Source organism: Labeo rohita, chromosome 16 (assembly GCF_022985175.1).
Source record: "Labeo rohita strain BAU-BD-2019 chromosome 16, IGBB_LRoh.1.0, whole genome shotgun sequence".
In the NCBI taxonomy this organism is placed as follows: Eukaryota; Metazoa; Chordata; class Actinopteri; order Cypriniformes; family Cyprinidae; genus Labeo; species Labeo rohita.
This window is the reverse complement of record NC_066884.1, coordinates 5,547,405-5,575,229: the sequence shown is the minus strand read 5'-3', so window position 1 is coordinate 5,575,229 and position 27,825 is coordinate 5,547,405. Positions and strand designations below refer to the sequence as shown.

General features: G+C 33.4%; 2 protein-coding genes and 1 long non-coding RNA gene across 5 annotated transcripts; 2 read left to right on the top strand and 1 right to left on the bottom strand.

Annotated features, from left to right (window-relative positions):
* LOC127179156 (uncharacterized) lies at window positions 1–27,605 on the bottom strand. The gene is made up of 5 exons (XR_007829485.1): window positions 27,264–27,605; window positions 19,098–19,297; window positions 15,978–16,089; window positions 3,860–3,990; window positions 1–807 (listed from the first exon to the last, which is right to left on the bottom strand). It is a non-coding gene; the product is annotated as an uncharacterized LOC127179156 (long non-coding RNA).
* Window positions 3,531–13,886, top strand: rpz (rapunzel). 3 transcript variants are annotated; one of them, XM_051132469.1, is made up of 3 exons: window positions 3,531–3,600; window positions 6,455–6,504; window positions 9,302–10,444. In XM_051132469.1, the coding sequence occupies exon 3, from the start codon at window positions 9,357–9,359 to the stop codon at window positions 10,035–10,037; it is 681 nt and encodes a 226-aa protein (XP_050988426.1). In that variant the 5' UTR covers window positions 3,531–3,600; window positions 6,455–6,504; window positions 9,302–9,356; the 3' UTR covers window positions 10,038–10,444. The 3 variants fall into 3 exon arrangements, with proteins under 3 accessions (XP_050988426.1, XP_050988423.1, XP_050988424.1); XM_051132466.1 differs by lacking the exon at window positions 9,302–10,444 and adding an exon at window positions 12,216–13,886 and having other exon boundaries at window positions 3,537–3,600; XM_051132467.1 differs by lacking the exons at window positions 3,531–3,600; window positions 6,455–6,504 and adding an exon at window positions 6,526–7,416.
* rpz6 (rapunzel 6) lies at window positions 17,275–22,093 on the top strand. The gene is made up of 2 exons (XM_051132464.1): window positions 17,275–17,414; window positions 18,160–22,093. The coding sequence occupies exon 2, from the start codon at window positions 18,162–18,164 to the stop codon at window positions 19,341–19,343; it is 1,182 nt and encodes a 393-aa protein (XP_050988421.1). The 5' UTR covers window positions 17,275–17,414; window positions 18,160–18,161; the 3' UTR covers window positions 19,344–22,093.
* Window positions 27,606–27,825: the final 220 nt, after the last annotated feature.

Genomic DNA, 27,825 nt, shown 5'->3' with positions numbered 1-27,825 from the left:
TCTTAAATACCACAAAAACATTATTACTCCAGTTTCTATGTAATATTGCCAAAAGACATATATGGGTAAAGTACACCAAGGGTTTTGATGGAACAGGCATCAACACATATACACTTCTCATATGTGTGATAATTAATGTTACATTTACAACCAACAATATGGCAATTTGTATGTGATTTTATTTTTCATTTCAATGTGGTTATATTTTGTAATCACAACCAGATTAACTTGGACACATTCAATATAGGCGAAGACGAAAACTGCACATAAGGTGAAACAGGTTTTATTTGGCATTTTACAGTACAGTATGTCATTTGTCATAATATATTAAATATATATTTTAACTCAGCATTATATTGACAGTGTTACACAGAGATACATTTTACTCACCTCTATGATTGTTCCTCTAATCTGGTGTTGAAGAAAAAAATTTTATTGACAAGATGGTGTGGGAGAAAAAAATGTCAATTTCAGTGAAGAACTTTGAAGGGTATTCAAAATATTTTCAAAGCCAAGGATTAATAAATTGTTAGACTTGATACTTCACAGAAAAACATTTTAAGACATCTTAATATCTTGCATATCACCCACTGGGATTGTTAATGCACCCTTATATTTTGTTTATCTAGTAATGTCAATACTGTACTTTCGGCAAAACAAAGACAAAATGCACATTAGTCTGCCCAGTATAACGTTTTTGAATTGTTCAAAAATTATTGCACATTCTGTAATAAGGAGAAGCTGTTACAAAAATAAAACATACCTTGAAGAAACCATCAGGATTTCCATTAAATGAAAACACAAAACCTACAAAACAAAGAAATGACTCATAAACAATAAAAAAAAAAAAAAAAAAAAACACCCAATATTGAATGTTATTACGTAGATATACTTCATTCTACTCTTAATTTAAGTTGTAAGCAGTAAAATAATCTTTTATGCAAAACTCTTTTAAATCTACTTACTTGCCTGGACCTGAGGTAGGTCATTTTTATTACATTTATGTGTAAGATTTAACTAATGTCTGACTGATTAAAGTTTCTGTATATTAGGCAAATACACCCAATTCATTATATAAATATTACAGAATAATGACACTATATAATATAGAACACTTTACACCATGTTTACAAAAAAGGACGAGGTTTTGGGAGATTTTGTCAGGTTTTGCTCACTTCTGTATACAACTGATCCCAAAATATGGTAGGTAGCCCACACATAAATGCGTATGAAATTTTCGTATTGCTGCGCTGAAGTCTACCAAAATGACTGACAGACGCGACACAAAACAGAATCTCTGAAAGCAATATATGAACATCAAAACTGTTCGTAAGTCTCGGTTTGACATTTATATTTTTGTCATACCATCCTCGCATCATATCAGAATCAATAAGCATTTCCAGACGATTTTGCAATGTTTGCATTTGATCAGCTAGCTGTTTCCCAGGCCGCGTTGTAACCTACCTGTATTGATGGCGCACTATTGTTTGTTTGGGACATCAACACATGGCGTCGGGCCGTTAACGGATGCCTGTCTAAAAATAATCCTAAACTCGAATGCTGGATAATGTTCACCCTGACACTTGCGCATTTTAAACGTTTTAATGGCATTGTAAATGTTCCCAATTGTTGTTTTTTCAAAACATCTCACCGCCGCTATCTAGTTTGGTTTGGCGCACCTGACATTTTTTCCTTCAGCTTTTGCGCGACGCCGGTAAGTGTTTTTATTATTTAGTTAATTCAGTTTTGTTTCTAAACATGCTTGAAGGTACAATGCACACTGTGCAACTGCACCAATGAATGCTGTAACCACACCAATTTACCCAGTTAAAAACCAGAAACAGGGTAAAATCACTATCACAGGACCACCACCACCCGAACATATGTCATCAGTTTACAGGTTCTTTTGTTTTATTTTGATATATAAAACCCACATAAGGCTTTACACGCTAAAAAATTATGATGACTGAGCAGATTGGAAGGGTTAAGACTTACTAATGTACTTCTTCTAGACTCTAAAATGCAGGACATGAGACAATGTGTAAGTATAGACTTAATATGACTAAATTGTGAGAATGACTACACACTAGTCAGAGCCTTTTTATTTGCTCTACTGAACTGAAATGTATTCTATGTTTAACATTACGAACTAAATTTGTGATGGAATAATAATTATTTTAAAGCAGTACATGCATGCCTACCACAAATGATGTATGCACAAAATTTATTTCAAATACAAACCAACCTGCTATTGGACTAGAATTATAGCACAATCAGTCTCTGTTTTTAACATAATTCAAACTGTCAATTTATAAACTGTATTAATTAGCAGATGTATATGCAAATATTATATTACATGTGGGACACCAAAAAAAAAAAAGTAGGCATATACATATGCCTTTTAATACCCAGATGTCTTTTTTTCTAACAGCTGTGACCTTACATACTCATCCTGTGGCTTCACACCTTTGTGCACTCACAGAAGTTTACTTCTGCTGGAGTTATTTTTAGTTTTAGCAGACATTTTATCTTGAGAGGTCAGAATATTCTAGCCATCACAGTTAAAACACATATCCAGTGTTTGCACCATTTTACAGACAAAATGACCTGCATTTGTCTGTCTGTATGTCTAGAACAAATGCAAAGTCCAGTAGTTACAAGTTACAGCACAATATGATGCATAATCCCTAGAAATTCAACTGATTGTTTATACTTTCTCATTTTATTGGATGGTTATTGTTATTGTATGCTGATTCATGCATTAAAAAAATAATTAAACAGCTAATTTTAGAGCATATTTGTTGTGTTTAAAGGAACAGTAGCTTGGGAATGTCTACCATCAGAAATAATGATACAGACATATTTCATATTGTTATTAAACAATGATTCAACACTGGTTGGACTCAAATCCATACGTATACACCTGTTGATCACTGTACTTTAAAATACATGTTTAATTCCACTGCTAAGACTCATTATAGCTTTTTTAGTAATGCTAGAAACAGGTGTCCTATTTTGAAACACTTTGGCACCATTGGAAAGGTGTCCTTTTTAACTCTTTGCCAGCGTATGCAATAGATGGCTCATATTTCAATCCCCCATTTTAATACGTTTGGTTCATTCTAACCTTTAATTAATTATTTAAAGCTTTATTTTAATAAAAAGTCCCTTATGAATAGCTTCTATCAACTGTAACCAATGGCAGAACTTGGCAGCTGGCCTGTTTGGGAAGTATCTGCGCCCTCAGCTGCCTCCAGAAGTGACAGTCGGCTCTCTGTATAGACTATCTGACTGTTGGAAGCCTGAAATATTTGAATGTCACTGGGGGAGGTCATCTGTGGCTTGAGGAGGGGGCTGGTCAATAAGGGTTCATATATGCCTCTGCAATGGTGCAAGTGGAGACTTGCATTATATGGTGGCCAAAGGGCCCTTTTTGAGGCTCCAGGGCCATCTGTACACCATTTTAAATGGTATAGTCCAATTTGAACACCCCTCCATATTGAGCTAAAATGGAAGAGCCTCTTTTGCAGTGTTTGCTGGGAAGAAGAAGAAGTACAGTCGGGATTGGGACTTTGGAGAGGAAGGTAGCAATCTGAAGAGGTAAGAGGAGCTATGTTCTCCAATGGCCAGGCCACTAATGGATGGATGGGCTCATTGGGATGTACACTGGTCCCAATGCATGCCAGTTATGGATTTTTACAGGCCTTAGCATGGTGTCTGTATAGGGTGAGAATGGATATCATGGCTAGCATAACAAGGAAATATGGAGGGAGCTGCTAGGGGGAGCTATAACAGGGCAGACAGCAGCTGGCTAAAGTGAGCTACTGCAAATGGGCTTCAGACTCTTTAAAATACTCACACTGGCTAAGAAAACTCAGGAAGATGTTGTATTGTTGTGTTTTGGCTTGATAAAGATGGTCTGCAATTGTTGTGTCTTGATCACTTGGCTGCCTGTCCAAGGGAAGTGGCCAATTTGCCACACAGGCAATGCTGTGCAAAAAGAGAGGAAGCATGTTAATAATGGTGCTTGATGAATAAAACACACTTAAATGTGCTATAAGCATGTAAATTATATATATTACTGCGTATTTATGTGATTTTGCAAGATTTTTTTGACAAATTAGCTTCTCTGAGTAAACTGTTAGAGAGCTTTAAAGATGGCCGCTCCTTAGAGTAGTGAATGCTGTTGGGACGGGTTACTTCCTGACTCACTTGACACTCTGTGTTGCTTATCACTGTATTCAAGCATGTATAACTGTTTTCAAATAAAACTGAAGGGAAAATAATTATCTTTACAGTTAAGTAATTAAAAATCAAAGTTATGGTTAGTATTGCTGACTTGAAGGAGCCTTTAAGAGATGAGATGCTGGTCTGAACTAAGTGAGTGTGGAGTGTAAACACTCTAATTGAACTGCTTTTCTAGTTAAGCAAAGAGTGAGGGACTAGTTAAGTGTATAGTATAGACTAGTCACTGATTAGTCTCTTAAGAGGGCCCTCGTTTAAGTTTTGATACGGACTAGTTATTGCAAAGCACAGCTTTTGATTATTTATCCATCCATATAAAACTATATAGATTATAAAACCATAACAACATTTTGCAGTTAAGACTGGTGTTGGTGCAGATGACCTATTAACCCTTTCAGTTATCCTCAAAATAATCAATAATGATTCACCTTTTGATTTGATGTCTCATTCCTGTTGAAAATGGAGGGAAGTTGTGTTATATGTGCACAAGTGAGTAATTTAGTTATATAAATGAACCTAATCGTATTTTTTTTTAACTTAAGATAAAATATAGAGGTATCCTAAAAGGGTTAAATACTGAAAGAATGGAGGATGTAGGTACAACTTTAAACTTTAAATCCTAAAACCATCCAGCATTCAAAGGGTTAAATTTTAGTCCTCTTGGGGGCATCAGAGTCAGTGACACCCTTTTACTTTGTCACTGTCTGTTGTTTTTATCAGAAATCTAAAAAATGTAAATTACTGCCCCCTCTGGATGGATCAGGAACAAGGGTCTGTGTCTATAATGAGAAAATGAGAACGGTAAACATGTGCACTCAATCTCTCATTTAGAGTTGCAACCCTTTTACTTTTGCTTAAAAAAATTGTTCCTCCAAGCTCTCAGTACAGTCCTATCATAACTAACAGTTGGACACTGAATGAGTTTTAATCCCTAAAGGCAACTGCATTATAGCTATCACATTGTAAGACATAATTGTTGTGTTAAGTTTAATTCACACCCTCTTTTCTCATAAACTAGAACCTTTAGAACAGAACTACTATGAAATTTCATCCCATGCATAAGTGTAAATATTAAACTTCTCTGGTTGAGGATAATTGTTCAAGCGAGTGCATGAATTTAACAAATCTTCACACAGAAGTCTCAATGCTGGCCTGTTAAAAAGAAAGTGTTTTTTTTTTTAAGATTTAACATAAATTAACTTTTATGTGTTTATAGGCACTGTACAGTAGCTTCACTTCTGAAGAATTATGACATAATATTCCTGTGAAGTCATATTATTTATTGTTTTATAATGTATGGGCTTTAAAAAAACATTCATGGACATGTGTCCGTTTAATTGCTTTAAGTTGTAGTTCAGACTTGCCGCTTCCTCAAAAAAAAAAAAAAAAAAAAAAAAAAAAAAAAAATCGTACTGTTTTTGTTTTCTGCAGAGTTGTAATGCCATTCTGTTGAACAGATATATCTTTATTATGCCATTAAGTGATATAAAAACTTTGATAACCTGTTGAATTGATACAGTATCTTGTCTTTGTAGCAGAGGATTTTATGTCACACACACAAAATCTTTTCCTGTAAATGCTAGTTTTTTCAGATTTTAAGTAGTTATCCATGTCAGTGGAACTCTTTCACTTGATGACAGATTTATTTTAGATTTCAAAAATCTAAAAATGAAAATCACTGCCCCTTCTGGATAGATAAGGAAAAAAAATATAGGGTAGATGTCTATAGACTTAGTCAAAATTGGGAAATGTGAATCTGAAGTTGCACAGAAGTGGAAATGGCTTCCAGCCTCCATAATACTAACCTGTTGCCTTCCTGAAAGTGTTTTTTGAATTTTAACAAAAATAAACTATAACTCATACTGTTTAGCTTCTAATCATGCCATAATATTCTGATAATATTATTATTAAAAGTCATATAATTTAATAAGCCCGAATGTACTTTGACATCAAAAAACATTGATTATTTGCTGATGTGTCACTGTTTACTGCTCACTGCTCTCACCAAAAAGAAAAGTAAAAAAAAATGCACATCTTTTCTGATAAACGATAGCATTAGGTGTGAAACATCTGATAAAATTCTAACTAATACTACCAAGATAATCGCTAGTCATTCTTACCATTTCAACAGATAACTGACCTGAAACTTTCTAAATATGCTAAGCGAAAAGTTTCTGACTTCTTTCTTTTTTTTTCTCTGTTCTGCCAGGCTCTTGGAAAGAAAAGAAAACAAGATCTCCATTTGGGACTTCCTGCAACGTAAGAGTTCATTTTCCTGTCTTAACTGATTACAGGTGACACTCATTCTCTGTTAAACACTAAAAATGTGACCTTTTCCTCCAAGCATACAATGCATATTATTTTGTTAGCTATTGAAATAAATCTGCCACTCTATTTACCAAACGAACCCACACAAAGCAGCTCACACCACACATCTGTCATGAACTTGACTCTCTTACAGCTGTTTAAATGGCAGCTGACATGCACAGTTGCTCGACAGCCTCTCCTTTCACCGTATATTCTTTCTTTGTTTATGCTTCAGTGGGTTTTTCTTACTTAACCAGAAAAGCCACAACAGGACATACCTGCTTCCTAAATTTTTACACACTAACCGTCTCGTTCATGAAGCACGAGAGGAATGAATAAAACATTCTTATGTAATTGTTGCATTTAATTGACTGTAAAAGTAGTTTTACAATCTATACACAGTGTGTTTGATATCTGAGGCCCATAAACTGTTTTTTTTTTTTCACATACACGTACTATATATTTGTGACTCATGCATTAATATTAGACTAGTCAAAATCAGAATTTCCTCTTTTCTATACAGACAAACCAAATGTTCTCTAATTTACTCATCTGCTCACCCTAGTTATTCATGCTTGTCTACAAGTGACAAGATCCATAACTGAACTTGGCAAAACGCATTGCAGCCATTTTCCATCCAGGGTGTGTGTGCGTTCTTCAGAAAGGGGATTGCGGAAAAGCTGCATACTTTTTTTCCCTCCTAAACCAATCAGCATTGCTTAGGTATGAGTCACTCCCACACCCTACCCTTATATGACAAAGAGGGGAGGGGCTGTTTCTCAGACCGGACAGTGAAATGGTGGCTGCTTGTACAAAACAGCAGCAGCACCATTAGGAACTGAGCAGCTACAGACGCATTTACAGGTAAGATCAGTAGCTTAGAACATTGTCCTGCTTCTCGGGTTTACTAAACATGCATCCTGTTACATGGATATGAAATATAATCGCTGCTTTTTGTTACTGAACAATGCTGTTTGTGTAACCTCCCTCTTGAGCTAATTGTGTTAGCCTGTTTACAAGCCATCCTGTCATTCATTCAGCCTAGAAACCTATTTTACCCAACCGACAAAGATAAACTGAATGTTATAGAATAAACTCTTGCATTTAGATTATATTTTTGTTTACAGTTAGGAAAACTTGAGTAAAATCACAAGTATGACATCATTCATTATGCCATGTGGTTTAATGGGTATGTCAAGCTCAACATGCTTATCAGCTGCATTGTTTTAGTTGTAGAATTACTAGTTTTGTTTGTTTTCCTGTGCATACCGGTTTACTATTAAATAATCTGTCGTTTTGTGAGAATTTGAGTCGATACTTCCTATTAACTTCAATTCTGACAGCACAAAAACTTGTAAATAAAATGAAACGCTGTATATAGGTTTAAATCTTTTACAGTATATAACTTTGTGTAGTTTAACAGTAGTTAGTAATAGTTTCATATCTATTAGGTAAAAAGATACAGTTGAAAATTACCATTCAGGACAGCGCAGATTCAGAACTGGACAGCAACCTTTTACGCTCCAAGAAAGAAAATATAGTCCTATTAGAAAACATACAGCTGTCCTTTAAGGTAAAATCTAACGGTCATTGAACCTCACAAGTGAGCGATTTGGGAAAATCTACATAGGCGACTCAAATAAAACCACACAAGTGACATTTCTCAGATTGACATTAGTATGTTGCTAAGCTAACAGCATGATACTCTTAAAATGCAAAAAAAAAAATACAAAATGTGTGCAAATACACTAGCAGTCAAAAGTTTTTTTTAATGTTTTTTTTTTTTTTTTAAAGAAGTCTCTTCTGCTCATCAAGCCTACACTTATTTGATCTAAAGTACAGCAAAAACTTAAAATAAAAAAAATATATTTTTACTGTTTAAAATAACTGTTTTCTATTTGAATGTTTTTTAAAATGTAATTTATTTCTGTGATTTCAAAGCTGAATTTTTGGCATCATTACTCCAGTCACATGATCTTCCAGAAATCATTCTAATATTTGGATTTGCTGCTCAAAAAACATTTATTATTATTATGTTTTAAATGTCTTTGACATCACTTTTGATCAATTTAAAGCATCCTTGGTAAACAAAAATATTAATTTCTAAAATTAATCTAAAATTAATAAAACAGTACTCAACTGTTTTAAATATTAATAACAATATAATATTTCTTGAACAGCAAACCAGCATATTAGAATTATTATGTATTTTATGTATTTATGTATTATGTAAAATTGTCAGTTTTGAATTGAATTGCACGGAACTGTTTTATAATGTAACACTAAATGAAATGAAAGTTTGCATTTAAATTTATAAATATAAACTTATACTCAATATAATGTATCAGTATAAATTTATACTCAAACAGGGAAAGCAATTCCACAATGCATTTTTCTATTTAGACACTGAAAGTTCAGTGTCAAAACAGTGAATTGCATTGTGGAATTGCCATTTCTGTAATGTCTACATGCAATCCTGAAGGATACTTAGTATCTACATTATAAAACATGATTTTTTTTCAAAGTAGGAATAGATTGCACAAGAAAATACTATTTCATTGTTTAATTTAATGTGTTGCCTGCCACATTTGTGAAGTGTACTATCAATTTCTCAATGAAAATTGTTCTCAAGGAAGCATGCCAGTTTCAAACTTGAATGTTGTTCAGGACAGAAGTGTTAAAGTATCATTATGGTCTGTGCTGTTTTCATAAGATTCGTTAATAAGAACATGTTTTCCTTTCATTTCAGAATCAGCCAAGACTGAAAGCCTAGAAGAACCAAAGTCCAAGATTCAGACCCATCTATGGCAGAAAAACAGCAGATCAAAGAGACTGCGGCCAAAGTGCTGTGCTATGTGGAGAAAATCTCTTCCTTCGCCTCCAGCATAGATCCCCTCTTTGGGATTGTGACTTCAGTAGTCGGGGTGGTCAGGAAAGGCCTCGTGGAGGAGGAGGACAATGAGATGGCAAAGGACTTTAAACAGATCCATGAGAAACTGGAAACCATCTCAGAGAAGAACAAGCAGACCCTGCGACAGATCCGCATCGACGAAATCAACGAGAACTACGGTAAACACGAGGAAATCATCAAGCATCAATACAACGCTTTCAACACCATGGTGGAAAGAGTAAAACTGGACCCTGCGAACTCGGAACGTCACGTGGACGAGTTTGTGAAGATCTACGAGAAGGATGGACAGGACATGAGCTTAGATACATATTACCGCGGTCTGAAAGGTACCACTATGTTTGGGAAGCCCATCCTGCAGGTTTACCTGGAGAACTGCCAAAGAAACAAAAAGGTGATGGAGGCCCGCTGTTCTCACATCGCCCACCTGTTCTACATCGGCCTAATGGCGCTGATGGCCTACTACGCCGCCAGTGAAGATGACGAGGATGAAGTGAGAGACAAATGGGGCCCGAGGGTCATTGAAATTCAAGCCAAGATGCAAGAAGTTCTGGACCAATGCACTGAGGAAAACTAAAGTAGGAACGTTGCACTGAACGATTGCTGAGACAATTCATTTCATATGCTGAAAGTTTAAATGTCGTGAGCAATCTTGAAATAGAAAGTTTAAATAAATCGTGTGGGGTGGAAAATGGGTCATTTTGTTTCCTGCTTGCCAATGGTCTTTTCAATGCAATACCAATGTACTGCAAAGCTCTTAATACTGTATATGGCCGTTTTTCCTTTTTAAATATAAATATATTAAGCATGTTTGGTCATTATTTTGACTGAATATATTGTGAAAAAATATTTCCAATATCATATGAGCCTTTGATGTGAGTTATACGTTATTACAAATTATTATATAATTGTTTGCTTATGTTTTATGTTTTGTGGAACATCTCTGTTTGTTTGCACAATAAATGAATCTATTTTTTCTCTCAATATTATCGCAGTTAGTCTCTTTATTTGTCATTTTATATGAGCAAATGTGATTTCTGCCAAGTCGTTCATGATGTGAACAAACTAAAGGCTTGCAGAATGCAAGTGAATATGGAAATTGCATTGATTTGCATTAAATGCAAACTTGTTGACGTTTCAGAGGCAGACAGCTGTGGTTGGTCAGTCTAATCTGAAAAATATATTAAAAGAAGAATACCAGCTTCAGTACGAGTTAAGCTCAGTCAACAGCATTTATGCCATTGTGTTGATTTGCAATTTCCACTTCTTTCTTTCTTGGTTACATTGAGGCATTTAGTGTACAATGGAAGTGAATGAGGCCAATCCTTAAACATTTGCAGTATATACAATACAGTATAGTATAGCTGCAATACATAACAACATGCATGTTAGCATGATTTTAGTTATATCTATTTGTTTTACTACTTGGTCATCATGAAAAAAAGCCTAAAAACTTAAAATATATGACTTACAATATGTATGTACAAATAATTTACAGAATCAATGTAAGAGCTAAATAAAAAAAAACTTGAAATTTCTGCTTTTAAATAGTTCAAATATTGACCTCATTCACCTCAGTATAAGTGCTTGACTGTAACCTCATTTTTTTTTTTAAGAAAACAAGGAACAAAATTTTTCTTATGATAATCAACATCATGATAGAAATGCTGATTGAGTTTAACCTGTATTAAACCCTGTGTTATCTTAGTATTTTTAATTTTTAATATTTTGAATCAGTTTTCATTTTTATATTTTTGGTTTTCAAATTCATGCAGATTAAGGTTTTAGTCTTTTTTTATTTTATTTTATTTTTTGTCTGTATAGTATTTATTAATTTTTATTTCATATTTTAGTTTCAATACACGAAGTTAAATTAAATTAAAATTAGAAACTAGCTAATATATATATAATATATATTTCAATTAAGTCATTTTTGATGGTTTTAGATTTAGTTTCAGTTTTAAATAAAAAATTGTTTTTTTTTACACTTTTTAGTTTTTTTTCTATACAATCTTTACACAAACTTATAATAAATTAAAATAAATTAAATAAATTGGTGTATAACTATTATTTATACTAAATTAAAAGTTATACACCAACTTGTACTAAATTTTTTATTTATATATATATATATATATATATTTCAGTTTACTTTTATTTTATTTCAGTGGCTTTAGATTTAGTTTCAGTTTTCAAATTTATTTATTTAAATTAAAATTTGTCTGCGTTGTCTATATAGTCTTTATTCATTTTTAGATTTTAGTTATTTTAATACACCAACATAAACTAAATTTATATTTGAAACTAGCTAAAATAAAAAATATATTTTTATTATATTTCAGTTTGTTTATTTTATTTCAAGAAAGTCATTTTTAATAGTTTTATTTTTTAAAATGATTTAAATTAAAGTTTTAGTCATTTTGTGTTTTGACATTTGTTGGTCTATATAGTCTTTATTCTTTTTTATTTCAGAAAAGCTAAAAAAAAAAAAAAGATATATATATTAGGTTAAACTAAATTAAAATTAAAACTAGCTCAAATAAAAATATATTTTATTATATTTCAGTTAACATTTATTTTATTTCAATTAAGTAATTTTTTTATTATTATTATTATTTTTTAGATTTAGTTTAGTTTAGTTTAACTTTAGTAATCCTGATTGAACCCGGAATGTTTGTGTAACAGTGACACATTGTAAATATGTATTTTTCATAGAAATTCTAACTTCAAGATTGTGATCTGTTTCCTTCTTCAGGTGAACTAACCCATAAGACTATCCTACAGTCTTTCTCCGGACACAATGGCTGATAATGAGATATTCGATGACCCAGAAAAGCTGAAGAGGGGTCTAGTGAAGGTTCTTGAATGTGTGGCCACCATCTCTTCTGCAGCAGCGGTGGTCAATCCCATCTTTGGCGTGGCTGGTTCTCTCATCCGGGTGGTGCTGCACCACGTGGACGATGAAGACATCCAGAAACTCAAACGCGAGTTCGGCAGCGTGAATCGAGCCCTGGACGAGATTTCACAGCAGAACCGCCAAGCCCTGCTGCAAATCAGGAAGGAAACGCTGGACAAACAGTACCACGAGGTGGAAGAAAACATTCGCAATCAGTTCCGCAAATTCATGGAGATCGTGGAGGCCAAACCGGAGCACGTGCAACGCAAGAAGGATGATTTTGTGGAGAGTTTCATCAATGATAAAGACGACCAGAACATGTACACGCTTTACGACGGCGTGATGGGCAAGCGCAAGCTCTTCAGCCAGCCCATCCTGGACGTCTACATGAAGCATTCGCAGGGTGACCGGCGCGTCATGGAAAACCTCTGCACCCGACTCGCATACCTGTTCTGCATCGGTTTCATCGCTCTGATGGGCTACTACGGCATCCTGGGGGATGACTTGGAATCACGAAACGAAGAGTGGGAGGAGAACATGAGGAACGTGCAGGAGAAAATGCAGGAGGTGCTGAGGAGATGCAAGTGATCGTGAAAGCTTTCTAGACAACCGACGCTCTTTATTGCCTTCGTGCTTTGCCTTTTCCCCTTATTCTAATAGACTTCATCGACCTGCAGTATCTAATACAGCTTTATCTTCCTGATGACCGCAGGTCATGCTGAAGTGTACACACTCATTTCCTGTAATCTAGTTCTTGTTTTTTTGTTTTTTAATCACACAATCACATTTCTTCATGCCTTGCCTCAGTTTAACACTACATGACCAAAATATTTCACACTAATCTACAGAATGCTGGTTGTGGTTATATAAATACCATACATACCATAAGCATACATAAGCAGTGTCACCTTGAAAATCGTTTTTCAAGACTACATAAACAACTTGTTTCCTGAATAAATACAAAGTATATACAAATATAAAATATATATAATATTAATCTACCTAGCTATATATCATCTATAAACATTGCAAAATAAAGAGCATAAAATGTACTGTCTGTGCATACGAAGATTGAAATTTCATGTTTATGCATCTTTTTGGCACTTTAGTGAAATGTGCATTTAATTGTATCCTGTCTGTCTTAAATTTTTTTTAGAACCATTAGAACAGATTATCAGAGCATATATTTTAATGTGAGAGGTGACATCTGAACTGAAGATTATTTTTTGAATTCCTTTCAGTTTTTTTTCACAGTGTACAGTGCTGTACATTTAGTTTGACACAGCTGAAGTTCATCTAGATAATCGTGTTTGTTTCACGTTTGTTTATCCATAAAGCACTGGAATATACATAAATGTTCCTAAATTCTGTGTTGATGTAGTTTTTGAATGTCAAAGATTGGAACATGTTACCTTCCTAATCATAATTAAAATATTTTCTTTTTAAACTCAAGTCTTTGGAATGCTGTTGCACTTATAACGTTGTACAATATTGTTAAATTTTTCAATAAAGTACAAGAAATGAAAATAACTATTAGAAGTTGCTTTGACTTACAACCACTAAAATTCATACTGTATTTTAATACAATAAATAACTAATCATCTATCTATCTATCTATCTATCTATCTATCTATCTATCTATCTATCTATATATATGATTTCATTTAAAGATATATTTAAAATATAAATATGCCTAAAGGCTTACACATTGACGTAAACAATTTACAGTAGCTGTGGGACTTTTTTTAGATATATTTCTGCCACCAGATGGCAGTAAGAACCATTAATTCAGTTCAGCCTTTAGATCTACAAACATAAACACAAGCATGCTGCTACTGCTTAATGTCCTGTATACTGTGTGAACAGAACCACTAGTTTTAATATATGTAAAAACAACATGCACTATGCAGCTATAATTAGTTTAAACTGCCATATGATCTCACTACGTTCGCATTTGACAACTAAATCTAGTTATATTGCATTTTTAAATGCATTTCATTCATTTTGTGTAAAAAATGTACATACAACCTGATATTGTACTGTACATTTAAAGCATATATGCATCAAATGCAGCAGACAGGAAATATATATACAGTTGAGGTCAAAAGTTTACATACACCTTGCAGAATCTGCAAAATGTTATTTATTTTACCAAAATAAAAAGGATCATACAAACTGCATGTTATTTTTAGTTAGTCCTGACCTGAATAAGATATTTCACATAAAAGATGTTTACATATAGTCCACAAGAGAAAATTCAAATAGTTCAATTTATAAAAATGACCCTGTTTAAACGTTTACATACACTTGATTCTTAAAACTGTGTTGTTATCTGAATGATCCGCAGCTGTTTTTGTTGTTGTTTAGTGACAGTTGTTCCTGATTCTCTTGTTTGTCCTGAACAGTTAAACTGCCTGCTGTTCTTTAGAAAAAGTCCCACAAATTGTTTGTTTTTTCAGCATTTTTGTGTATTTGAACCCTTTCCATACAATGTATGTTTTTGAGATCCATCTTTTCACACTGAGGACAACTAAGGAATCTTCATTCTGTTCAAAAGTTTACACCCTGGGCTCTAAATGGATCACTTTTCCTTCTGGAATATCAGTGAGTGTTTGAACCTTATGTAATAGTTACATATGAGTCCCTCAGTTGTCCTCAGTGTGTAAAGATGGATCTCAAAATCATACAGTCGTTGTTGGAAAGGGTCTAAATAACCAAAAAAAAAAAAAAAAAAAAAAAACTGAAAAACCGAAGAATTTGTGGGACCTGTAGGATTTTTCTGAAGAACAGCAGGCATAACTGTTCAGGACAAACAATTGACTCATGAATAACTATCACTAAACAAACAAACAAAAACACAGCTGTGGATCATTCAGGTAACAACACAGTATTAAAACTCAAGTGTAAGATTGATGTAAACTTCTGAATAGGGTAATTTTTATAAATTCAGCCATTATTTTCTATTGTGGACTATATGTAAATGTCTTTTATGTAAAATGTATTATTCAGGTCAGTAATAAATAAAAAATAACATGCCTTTTGTATGACCCCTCCTATTTTGGTAAAATAACATTTTGCAGATTCTGCAAGGTTTATGTAAACTTTCAGTTAAGTTCAGTCAAATTCAGACTTTTAAATCCTGCACTGTTAGAAAAAAAATGTTTAACTTTTAATGAAAGTCAAAAACGACTTTTTCCTACACAGTAGATTTTAATCAGACGCCATATCGAATTTAAGACGGATGAAAACGAGCCTGTGAGGGATAGTCTTTACAATGGCACACAGTGTATAAAAGGCCTAGATCATGTAATTATCACAACTTTCATAACTGTTATATGAGGTTTTTGTCTACTGCTCTTTTTCCCGGAAAATGATTCGTACAATCAATGGTGTAATTACAGCATCTACCAGCAGGGGCTACCTGGACCACTTGCAAACCTCTCTTTGAATTGTGCAAATCAATGATAATTCACACAGATAATAACTATCTCTACCAAAATGTTTAGGAGTAAACCTAAGTAGTTTAATGGAAAATATTACTTTCTCCTCATTTTCCTGTTGTACTGAACACTATTTTCATTTACGAGTATGCTACATAAATATTAATACGCTTTGCTTTACCTTGTCTGACATCACAGAAGACTTCTTGTTCTGCGTCATTTCACGTCAGCCGCCACAAACGTTTGCAGAGACTCTTACGTCAAGTCGAAGAAGCAATCATATGGACAGGATTCTGCAAGAAAGAAAGAGAAAGAGAAAGTTGTTAATGCTTTTCAGGTGTAGTTATAGCCACAAAAAAAGGAAAGAAACAGCCAAAATGGAAAAGAAAACTGCAATAGTTTAGCATTTTAATCGACGAAAAAGAAAAATGTAATTAATTGGCAAAAATGATGATAGATAGATAGATAGATAGATAGATAGATAGATAGATAGATAGATAGATAGAGTTTGGTTTTATTTGCTATTCTTGTGTGTTTTTTGTAGTATTAGAGGGTTTATGTGATTAAAAGAAAAAAACAATTTATATTAGACTTTTAGACTCAAAACATCAACTGAAATACAACAACTTCGCCATATGATAATCTCTGGTCTCCCCAGTAAAATAATCATAATCAGAAAATGATGTATTAACAATGGGCCTTTTACAATGAAATTACAATTAAATATTTCAGTTGCTCATTTCCTACGTGCCAAACAGTAGGTTGCACGACTGAAAAAAAAACATTAAAATGCAAACACCTCTGTCCTCTGTTGGGTCTCATGGGAATAAGTCATCATGTTCAGCAGTGTCAGCCGTCCATGACGCATTTTCAGACACAAGGTCACACCTGACGTATTTTCAAACGCTTATTTGTAGATTGTTAGAAAATAAATGTATATGCACTAATTAAGTAGCATATGTGTACAAAGATGCATGTGATTTCGTTTTTCCATCCTTTTTATCCGCGTACGACTTCATAATGCATTTGGACCCTCCTTCATCAGCACCCGCTCAGAGAAAAGAACATTAAGCACAGAATAGCTATTAATTACATTTCCCCCTAAAGGAAGGTGGTGTATAAAATGTTATTTTAATATAATATAACATAATACAATATAAAACTCGTTAAGTACTTAAATACACCCGTGGTGTGCGAAATACCTGCTATCCCTGTGTGGAAAATATCTGCGCATGTTTCTTGTGATCCACTGGAGCTGCTCCATGTCGCGCATTGCGCGCAATTTTCCTCTTGATGAACAAACATTACGCGCTATTTTATCTCTAGAAACAGTTCAGAACACTTCTATCTGTTGTCATACTACGAATAAAACGCAAGGTACAGCTAACCACCTCAAAAACAAGACATTTATCCGGCCATTGGCAATGGCTTTCCAAACCAAAATCTTCCTAACGCATTCTCAGTGCGCGCAACTCCCTCTCTGTCGCGCGCGCGCGCTGCCTCTCTGTTCATTTTACACTCACTCAGACCATCACAAATATCCTCCCCGAGCCAATACCTGAGGGAAACCTGAATTTTGGACAGGTGTTTCGGACAGCAGATCGTCAACCTGCCAGACGTGAGAAACCTGTTTGAAATATTTTCTGCTGGGGTAAACTGTGATGCGCATGTAGGATACTTATGAGGGAGACTGCGCTTTAAAATGCTTTTCGAGGTGTGTCCTTTACGGAATAGATGATGGCACATACATGATGCCATATCTACGTAACACGATTCTAAGCGCAAATCGCTTCATTTCTGCTCTGAATGTAATTGTTTAGATGTTTAAAATGTGTCTGGGCTTGGCTTAACATGATTTTTCTCATTAACATGCATGCAGATTTAAAATGGAAGAAAATGCTGATGGCACAGTTGCCTATCGTGTAAAATTAGCAACGTGAGGAGAGATTTATGTATGCTTAATGCTTTTGCTGTGATGGAATCATGCGTAATTATTTAGGTTTGAAAAGGTTTCTAAGAAAAAATATCTTGCATATTTACATCAAAAACATTATAATATATCTGACCGAATGCACTTCAGCATTTTTGTCACTCACAGGCTATTTTGGGCTGTATTGTCTGAGAAAAGTATGACAGGTTTTCTGAGATTTATTTACAACGTCATTGTCTCAACAATGAGAGTACAGAACTAATGGAGACCTTCATGTTTTCTTAAGCAAAAAGTATTCTGAGCTGTCAAAGAATAGCTTCTGAGCAATTAACTTTAATTTTACATTATGCAACTTGAATTAAAACAGACCCATTGTGTTTGAGAATTTGTATCTGATTTTAATCTTTTTATTAATATTTTTGTTTGTTTTTAGAAATGGCCAGTCCACTAGAGCGGGTTGTAGCCCAAAAAAAGGAGGCCATTGAAGCCGTAATGGAGATGTTTGAGAGAGGAGCTGAGGTGCTGGCCAGCGCTGTTGGGGAGCTGTGTCCTCTTTTTGAAGCTTCTGCACCGGTTCTGAGGCTGGTTTTGGACAATGTGGAAAGCAAGGAGGTCACATATGTCAAAGATCAGTTTTTAGTTGTGAGGAGCAAATTGGATGTCCTCTCATCTCAAATAGAAGACATCAACTGTGAGATTAAAAAGGGACGGTTGGATTCTCAATTCTTCTCTGTGGAGGAAAATATATGTAACCAGTTTAGAAAATACATAGACATTCTGGAGGCCAAACCTGAGTACAAAGAGGTTAGAAAACGCTTGTTCTTGCAACATTTTCCCAAAACGGGAGGAGAGAAGAACCTTTACACGCTTTATGACGCTGTGATGGGGAACAGCATATTTGGGGAGCCAATCCTTGATGTTGTGGAACAATACGAGGCTAGAAACAGAAGGGTCTTGGAAGACTTCTGCGTCAGGCTGAAGGAGCTGCTGTGCTTGGGAATCATCTCTCTTCTGGGATATTGTTTCCTTACTCACGGTGAGGAATCAGAGCAGGAGAAGATTCAAGAGTGGAGCACGAAAATCCAAGAAATTGAGACGAAAATGAAGGAAACAATAGAGAAATGTGTGGATTCGTTTTCAGAGCAAGCTGAATTGGACATCAAGAGGCTTGTGAAGGAAAAAGAAGATGGGAACCTTCAGGAAACAGCTAGGGAGCTGTTGGACTTCCTGGTGAAGAAGTACGACTGGGTGAGCTGGTCCATCAGAGTCATTAGTAACTTAGGCAAAATTAGCAACTTGAGAGCCGGACAAAACTTTCAATGTGTGGCCGGACAGAACTATTTTGAAGTATCTCAAGGAAATGACACCAACCTGGTGGTCTCGTTCAGCAGCGACCCTCAGCCTGTGCCTGAAGAGAGCATCAAACAGATGATGGAAGGTCCTGCGAGGAAGGGAGATGCCAAAGCTGTCGTGGAGCTTCTGGAGAATCAGTTAGCCGGGTTTCTGATTCACGCCGTCAGTCGTCACAAGGACAGCTTTGTTCTGTCGAGTTTTCCTGAAGAAAGTCACTACTGGGAGAAACATAAGAACGTGAATGTGTGTGTGCATTCAGAGTAGATTTAGAAAGGCTAATCAGGATCATTATTTAACAGCATTTTAAATTACACTAAATACAAAATATTCTATAACAGCACTTTACTGTATTTATCCATGATCTATGCCTTGAAAAACAGTATTTATGTGGCATTGTTTATTGTCAGCTTACTGTCTCTAACAAAAAGTTATTGCATTTATTGTAATTCTTCTTTTCATTGTTCTAAACTGAAACCAAAGTGATCTTGTTAAGAATAACCAGTTTAACTGCACTTTTATATCCAATTACACCCAATTTATATTATTTTATGGTATAATTATGTATGTATCTGGCTAAAATCATGCCTTTAAACCAGGAATTCTCAACCAGGAAACTGGAAACCACTGGGGGCCTCAGCAAATTTACTCAAAATGACTTAAAATGTTTTAAAATAAGACAAAACAAGCATTAAAAGAAGCTCAAACAATTAAAAATCAACATGTTGTTTATTTTATTTACCCCCTCAACAACTTGAAGAGTTGTCTCTTCATTGAAGTACCAGGATTCCCAAAGAAAAAAGTTATATATATATATTTATATTCATTCTCCGTATATATATATATATATATATATATATATATATATATGTTTTAAGTGTGATTTCTAGACCTTCTATACCTTCTAGACTTTTAGTATTAATATGTTAGCCTTAAGGTTATCTATAAGGTAGTGTGCTCCAAAACAATGTCAAAATTCACATTTAAAATATATAAGCATTCAAAACTCACAGTCTCTAACTTCCACCAGTATAAATCAACAACTGTGATGACATAACTCTGCATTTCATCTTCTCCTCAAACTTTCGGTCCAATCAAATGCTCTCTAGAATCCAAAACGTCCCAAAATGCTATTGGCTATTTAAAAAAAGGGGGCGGGACTGCTTGATATGTCTTCCTGTATCAGTTGAAATGACGTCAACTGCGTGTTTCAAAGCACCTTAGTGGACCTTTAGAATTGCATACAAATAAATTGGAGCAACTCAAATGGCATAAAATTTATTTTAACAGGAGTAAAAAAGATTTTTTAATCAGTCCTAATGTTGTGGACACTGAGGGGGCTTGAAGACACAAATGGTATGGGAACTGCTGCTTTTAACAACATCATGCATAAATTAATGTTTTTGTGAAATGGTTAAAAGCAGGAAAAATGGCTTTTGGACCAAGTACACTGTATTTTACTTGTGCCAGGACTGGCAAGTTGGCCTTTGTGAGAATGACCTACATAAAGCTGACAGAATAAAAATGCCCTACCAACCATGAAAAGAGGCAATGAACACATCTCAGTCTTTTTTGTCTTGTCTCAGCAGCCCATACAAACTGAGCTTTCAGTAAAAGTAAAACAAGGATCTTTTGCATAAGAAATAGTTTCAATATCTGACACCCATTGCTGTGATATACCACCCAAAGCCACATTTAATTAAATTACTGTTTGTGCACACAAGTCAGCATTTTCTCGTGAAGGCCTGCAGAAACATGGTAACATTTCACTTTGTTAATATAAAGCCGACGAGCTCCGAAGTGCTGTGATCAGCTCTCCGGATCCAGTCATTAAAATCACTGAGGTGCCAAGTGAAGGAACAATTCATCATTTAACACTCAGGAGGGAGGATTCATTTCCACTGTATCCTTTTACTCTATTCTGTGTGTTTATTTTAATTAATGCTAAAAATGTGATTGTAAATGCATAATTACAGTTGAGGTAAAAATGTACATACACCTTGCAGAATCTGCAAAATGTTAATTATTTTACCAAAATTAGAGGGATGCTTCAGAAGGAAACACAATGCATTACATTTTTTAATTTAAAGATTAGGGTACATTTCACCTATTTTGTCTTCTCTTGCAAGTATCTTCTGTAGTTTCTATAGGACAGTACTAAATGAAAAAAAATATTATATTTAGGTAAAATAAGAAAAATGTACAAATCTTCATTCTGTTCAAAAGTTTACACCCCTGGCTCTTAATGCGTTGCTTTTTCTTCTGGAGCATCAGTGAGCGTTTAAACCTTCTGTAATAGTTGCATATGAGTCCCTCAGTTGTCCTCAGTGTGAAAAGATGGACCTCAAAATCATACAGTCATTGTTGGAAAGGGTTCAATTACACAAAAATGCTAAAGAAAAACAAAGAATTTGTGGGACCTGAAGGAGTTTTCTGAAGAACAGCAGGCAGCTTAACTGTTCAGGACAAACAAGGGATTCAACTATCACAAAAAAAAAAAAAAAAAAAAAACATTCAGGTAACAACACAGTATTAAAAATCAAGTGTATGTAAACATTTGAATGGGGTCATTTATATAAATTCAACTATTATTTTCTCTTGTGGACTATATGTATAAACCTTTTATGTGAAATATCTTATTCAGGTCAGTACTAAATAAATGCACACATGCATTTTGTATGATCCATCTTATTTTGGCAAAATAATTAACATTTAGTAGATTCTGCAAAGTATATGTAAACTTTTGACCTCAACTGTATATTTAAAACCACAGGAAATCAAAATAATATTTTAAAAACTACATTATTAGAGGACCATTTTGACCCACTGGTGCAAGATCATTAAAAGCCATTTATAACCATTCAAGTTGTGACCTTACAATCAATCTGCCATGGGTGGTGACCTTTGACCCCTACACACATAATCCAGTATGACCGTCCTCTTTATATGTCAATAAGTTTTTGATTAATGACAAAGCAAATCATTATAGTATCTTTTATAGGTTCATAAAAATTGCAGTTGTTGAAAGTTAATGGTTTAAAAAAAAAAGCATTACCAAAGCAATCGTCTCTCATTAAAAAAAACACCATTCTGAAAAAAAAATTACAAAGATTAGATGGTTTTTTCTTGTTCGGAAGCAAAAAGAAATATTATTTCCTCCATATTTTTCCTTTGTGATTAATCATGCATTATTTTTTATCATGCATTATGTTTGTTTATGAAGGTGGCGAGCATCTTATACAAATACTTGTGCATCCTGTAATATTTAAAATTTTTAAAGCAGTTGATCATGCTCCGGTTTCAGAATCTGAATGGAAGTGCATGGCTCAGCCTGTATTTATTAGCGGTTGAGGCTTCTGTCCTGGTTGGAGCTATTGATCCATGTGGCTTTTGTCTCTGAAAAAGGGCTGAACCTTAAACCTGTCTGTTACTTGACCAAAACAAACATCTATCATTCCAGTCTGACACAGCAACATGTTTTGCTGGACTGCTTTAAAACTTTTAAATACAGGCAAATGAAACCGCAACCATCTCCAGAAAAGGGCATCAGTCAATATCAATATTTAATAAATAAATGAGTGATTTCATGAATCTTAACATCGCAGTAGTGCCAAGGCGGTCGATCAGTCTCAGGATACCTCACTCTAGCTGCATCTGCCAATCACAGCCTGGGCTAATGACATTACCTTTTCGTCAGAGTAGACCATCGACCGGCTTCCTGGCCTTAAGTGGCCTGATCTGATAAAAAGCATTAAAACATTTGTACCGTGACACACACCAGCTCACCCTCAGCTTCCACACTGGATTCATCTGTCTGATGTGTCTTATTGTGCCTATAAAACCTTTGCGAAAAGATCTTACTGTTGTTCTCCACAAAATGATGCTGCAAATAAACTTTTTGCACAAACTAAAGACCAGCTTACATTCAATACTCATAAAAAAAATTCTGCATAACATCATGATGATCTGAAATAAAATAACATCACAACTCAAAACTGCATCACACAGAACTGTAAACAAAGCTATAATCATTATTAATTATCAGCAGCAACTAATTAGTCATTATTTTGCCTAGGACACCATAATTAAATATTCATGAGATTATGGCCACACCCCTCAAACACAATGCACAGACAGAACCTTGTTTTTTTCTCATTGTTTTTAATTAATTTAAATATGTTTGTTGAAATTGTGTACATCAGGGTTATTATAGTTAACTAACACTAAAATTAAAACTATAGAAAAAACTACTTTAACTGAAATATAAAAAAACTAACTTTTTATATTAAATTATTTTTTACATGTATTTAATTTTATTTCAGCTAGTTAAAGCATCATTTCTCTTTTTTATTTAACTTGATGTATCAAAATAACTACTAGTACATAGTAGTAAACATAGTACAAAAAAAAAAATAAACTAATAAAAATGACAAAAAGACAGCAGTTTACTAAAATGTTAACTAATTAATTGAAATATGTTTGTTGAAATTGTGTACATCAGGGTTATTTTAGTTAACTAAAACTGAAACTATAGAAAAAACAACTTTAATTGAAATATAAATATAAAAAACTAGATTTTATTTAATTTTATTTCACCTAGTTAAAGCAGCATTTCTCTTTGTCATTTAACTTGATGTATTGAAATAACTATAGACATATTTAAAACAAAAAAAATAAAACTAATATAAATGACAAAGACACAAAATTTTACTGAAATGTTAACTAGAAATGTTATTTTAAATTTATTCAATTTTATTTCAGCTAGTTAAAGCAACATTTCTGTTTTTCATTTAACTTAATCTATTAAAATACCTATAGACATATTTTTTAAAAAACTAAAACTAATAAAAATGGCAAAAAGACATGACAGTTCACTAAAATGTTAACTAATATTAAAATGAAAACAGAAAATATAAAACTATAAAACTAAATATTAATAAAAATATAATAGTATCTTAATAAAACTTGTGTATATACATTAAAACTGTTATTTATGTATGTATTTATTTATTTGTTTGTTAAATACAATTAATTTAATTATGCAGAATTTTTATTTATTTATTTATTTTTCACTATTTTTCAGTTATGAAAGCAGCAACATGCCAAAAAAACTACATGTATTTTAAGATTATGCACACAAAGCAATTATTCATTTAATTATAAAATAATTATTCAATTTTAAATGATTTCATCAGGCAAAGTTTATGTTTAGGTCATATTTGTTGGGGATCCATGGAAACCTCATTTCAATAAAGGGAAGTTGATTTAAAGAAAATAAAGTGTCAGTTTCAGTCTTTGGAAGCAGGAGGTAAATGACGCTCTGATTGCGCTCATGGGTTTATTTCTGTCCACTCGTTCGCCAAACCATTAGCGTATTAAGGTTCTAATCGGTATATTGATCTTGTTTTGGCTCCATCTGCACTCGCTCTAATTTCACACAATGTGTGAGAGCTGAGTAGTGCAATGCTGTTCTCTGTGTTTGTCTCTCCTCTGACCTTTCTGAAGGTCAACAGCATGTGTTTGTGCATATATAGCAGTAATATTGTGATGACAGCAGTGATAGAATCAGCTTGTACCTTTTTTTTCTTTTTTTGCATGTCACACAAAATTCCAGAAAGATTTGTTTGTGTATTCAGATTCAGTGTTTCTTACATGCAAACTAAAACTGATATTATTGACTGTATTGACTGATGATGTCAGCAATTTTCTGATTTAGACAACTAATTTGTATATCCAAATTGACGTCATGATTGTAAGAGAAAATAAAAAACAAAATATCTATGTATTTTAGTAAATTCAGAAGCATTACTAAAATTAATTAGCCCAAATTCTCTTTTCCTTTACTTTTTCCTTTTTTTAAAAAAATAAAAAATTACATCTGAACAAACTTTTAAAAATGCTGTATGTATTGTTTCTACATATTTAAATCTACATATGGCATGTATATATGTTTCTACCTTATTTTCTGACCATTTTCAGTCTAGTACATGGCATTTGTATTCTATTATAATTTTTATCAATATTTTAATTACTTTTTATATTTTCACATTTCATTTTGATTTAATCTTAACTTGTAGTAATTTTGTTCTGCATGTTTCAGTTTTCGTATTAATTTCAGTTCAGTAATATCATTTTTTTTTATTATTATTTCAAATTTACATTTTATTTAAATTTCAAGCTTCAAATTTGGATTTCAAATGTATTTATTTAGTTGCCAAAGCAACATTTCTAATTTTAATTTATTTCAAGTTATTCATTTGATATTTATTATTTCAGCTTTGTTTTAATTAACAAAATGTTTTTAATAGTTTTATTTAATGATAATAGCCCTGGTTTAGAACTAAAGCAACATGACAAACTGGATAAAACATGCTCAACCAAACATAAAGTCAAAGCAGCCACACAGCACAAAGAAAAACTGGAGAGCGCTGGTGTTCACTGTTAATCAGAGACTTGTGGTGCAGGGTTTGGGAATTGAGGTTTCATCTGTCGTTTTTAAGAGCATCAAAAAACACGCTTAGGTAAAATGGACTGCAATCCATATAAAGCCTCCAACAAGCCACTAAACATTTGCCTGCTTCCTGTGATCTAGACGTCTATCGATCGCTTGAGTCTAAAGAATGATCTTAATGTGCAGAGAGCGGCAGGTTGCCTAGTGTCTAGTACTTGGATTAAACAGATCAGGGCTGGAAACAACAATACTTAAGCACAAAAACAGCTAGTGCTATATAAAACAAATAATTATTAGTATTATTACTTTAATTACTAAGAAGTCAAATTGCAAAATATGGCTGCAGGCTGGTCATGTGATCTCAGCATGGAGGCCACTGCAGTGAATTTATTTGAAATATCTGTTTTGGGAACAACGAATTTGACTTCATTAATTCAATTCACCTCCTCCTCTGAAAATCTGCCATGTCAGTCAAGTGCTACTACAAAATAAAACCCAATCTGCCATGATATTTATGAAACAAATGATACAGACACAAAACAAGCTTAGTTAACTGAAAATGTTTTTGTTTCAGTTAACAGGACAAACTAGTCTGATTTTCCATGACCTTACAGGTCCTCATCACACATATTCAGAAATCATGCTGATCATTGTATATTTATTTACTATGAACATCACAGCATTAATTATGAGCTGAAGTGACATCTTGTGGCTACAGGCATACATAAACCATAATAATAAATCAGACCATAAAAAAAAAAAAAAAAAAACTGTATGGAAAATGATTTCATATTAATACAGTACATTATGTCATATTTTAAGGATTTTTTTTAGTGTAGTTTTATATTTAGAATTCGTTTTCATTTTTAGATTTTGTGTTTTTACTTTAATTTTAATGGTATTTTAATGATTTTGTTGTGTTTCTGTCATTTTTATTAGCTTTTGTTTTTAAAAATGTCCATATAGTCTTTATAAGCAGTATTTTTATTTATTTATTTCACTTTAATTTTAATGACATTTTTAGTGATTTTGTTGTGTTTTTGTCATTTTTATTAGTTTTTATTAGTTCATTTAGTGTTAGTTATTTTAGTACTTACATTGACAATCAGCTGAGTGTAGTTTTATATTTAGAATTCGATTTTGTGTTTTCTCTTTAATTTTTATGACATTTTTAGTGATTTTGTTGTGTTGCTGTCATTTTTATTAGTTTTTGTTTTTAAAAATGTCTATATAGTATTTATTAGCAGTATTTTTATTTATTTTTTATTAGTTTTAGTTCATTTAGTGTTAGTTGTTTCAGTACTTCAATGAAATAAGAAATTTTACATTTGCAATCAGCTGAGTGTAGTTTTATATCTGATTTTATTTTTCGATTTTGTGTTTTCACTTTAATTTTGATGACATTTTTAGTGATTTTGTTGTGTTTTTGTCAATTTTATTATTATTATTTTTTTAAATGTCTATATAGTATTTATTAGTAGTATTTTGATTTATTTATGGATTAGTTTTAGTTCATTTAGTGTTAGTACTTACATACATATACATGAAAATGAGACATTTTACATTGACAACCAGCTGAAATAAAATAAGTTTAATGTCAAAACTGAAACTTACTTATCACAATTACAGTGATTGGTTGCATTCTAGACTATTATTAAACAGACTTACTTACTTACTTATATTTATCTTACTCATGGTGTCAAATGAATGAACTAAATGTCAGAAAAATCTCTTACTTTTCAGTCCTTGTCTGTGTCTTTGATGTATAGCCACTTTGGATAGCCATTTACACTTCTTTTCATCAGTTTTAGGAATAATTTCACTCATTGTGGAGAGAATCATCTCACAATAACAGCAGAGAATCAGCATGACTCCAGCATGACAAACTGCTCTTATACAGCGTTGTCTGACCAAATAACAGGAAAAAGATGATGTCTGTCTAACTTTAACTATGCAGTCTGTGTCATAGGGCTGCCAACCACTTCCTCATCATGTCTGTGTTTTGGTGCACAAGTGGGAAAACAGGAACTTTAAGTTTTAGGAACTGGCTACGTGCATTTTGCATTACTCCACCTTTAGAGGATCATACATTACCAGCAATGCAACTGTATAACGTCTAAAGCAGGTCTGCATCCTTTCAGTGTGAAGGATCACATGACACATCTGGAGTCCTGCAGCACCACGGACAGCATCTACACCTCCCATGGATGGATGGATAGATGCATCTGATAGACAGATGCAATGAAATACTGATAATTTTCTGACCAGTACATTCATATTCATAACTGCGACATGTCA

Excerpts from the sequence above, each read along its gene's own strand:
- rpz (XM_051132466.1), top strand. The coding sequence starts at position 12,261 with ATGGCTGATAATGAGATATTCGATGACCCAGAAAAGCTGAAGAGGGGT.
- rpz6 (XM_051132464.1), top strand. The coding sequence starts at position 18,162 with ATGGCCAGTCCACTAGAGCGGGTTGTAGCCCAAAAAAAGGAGGCCATT.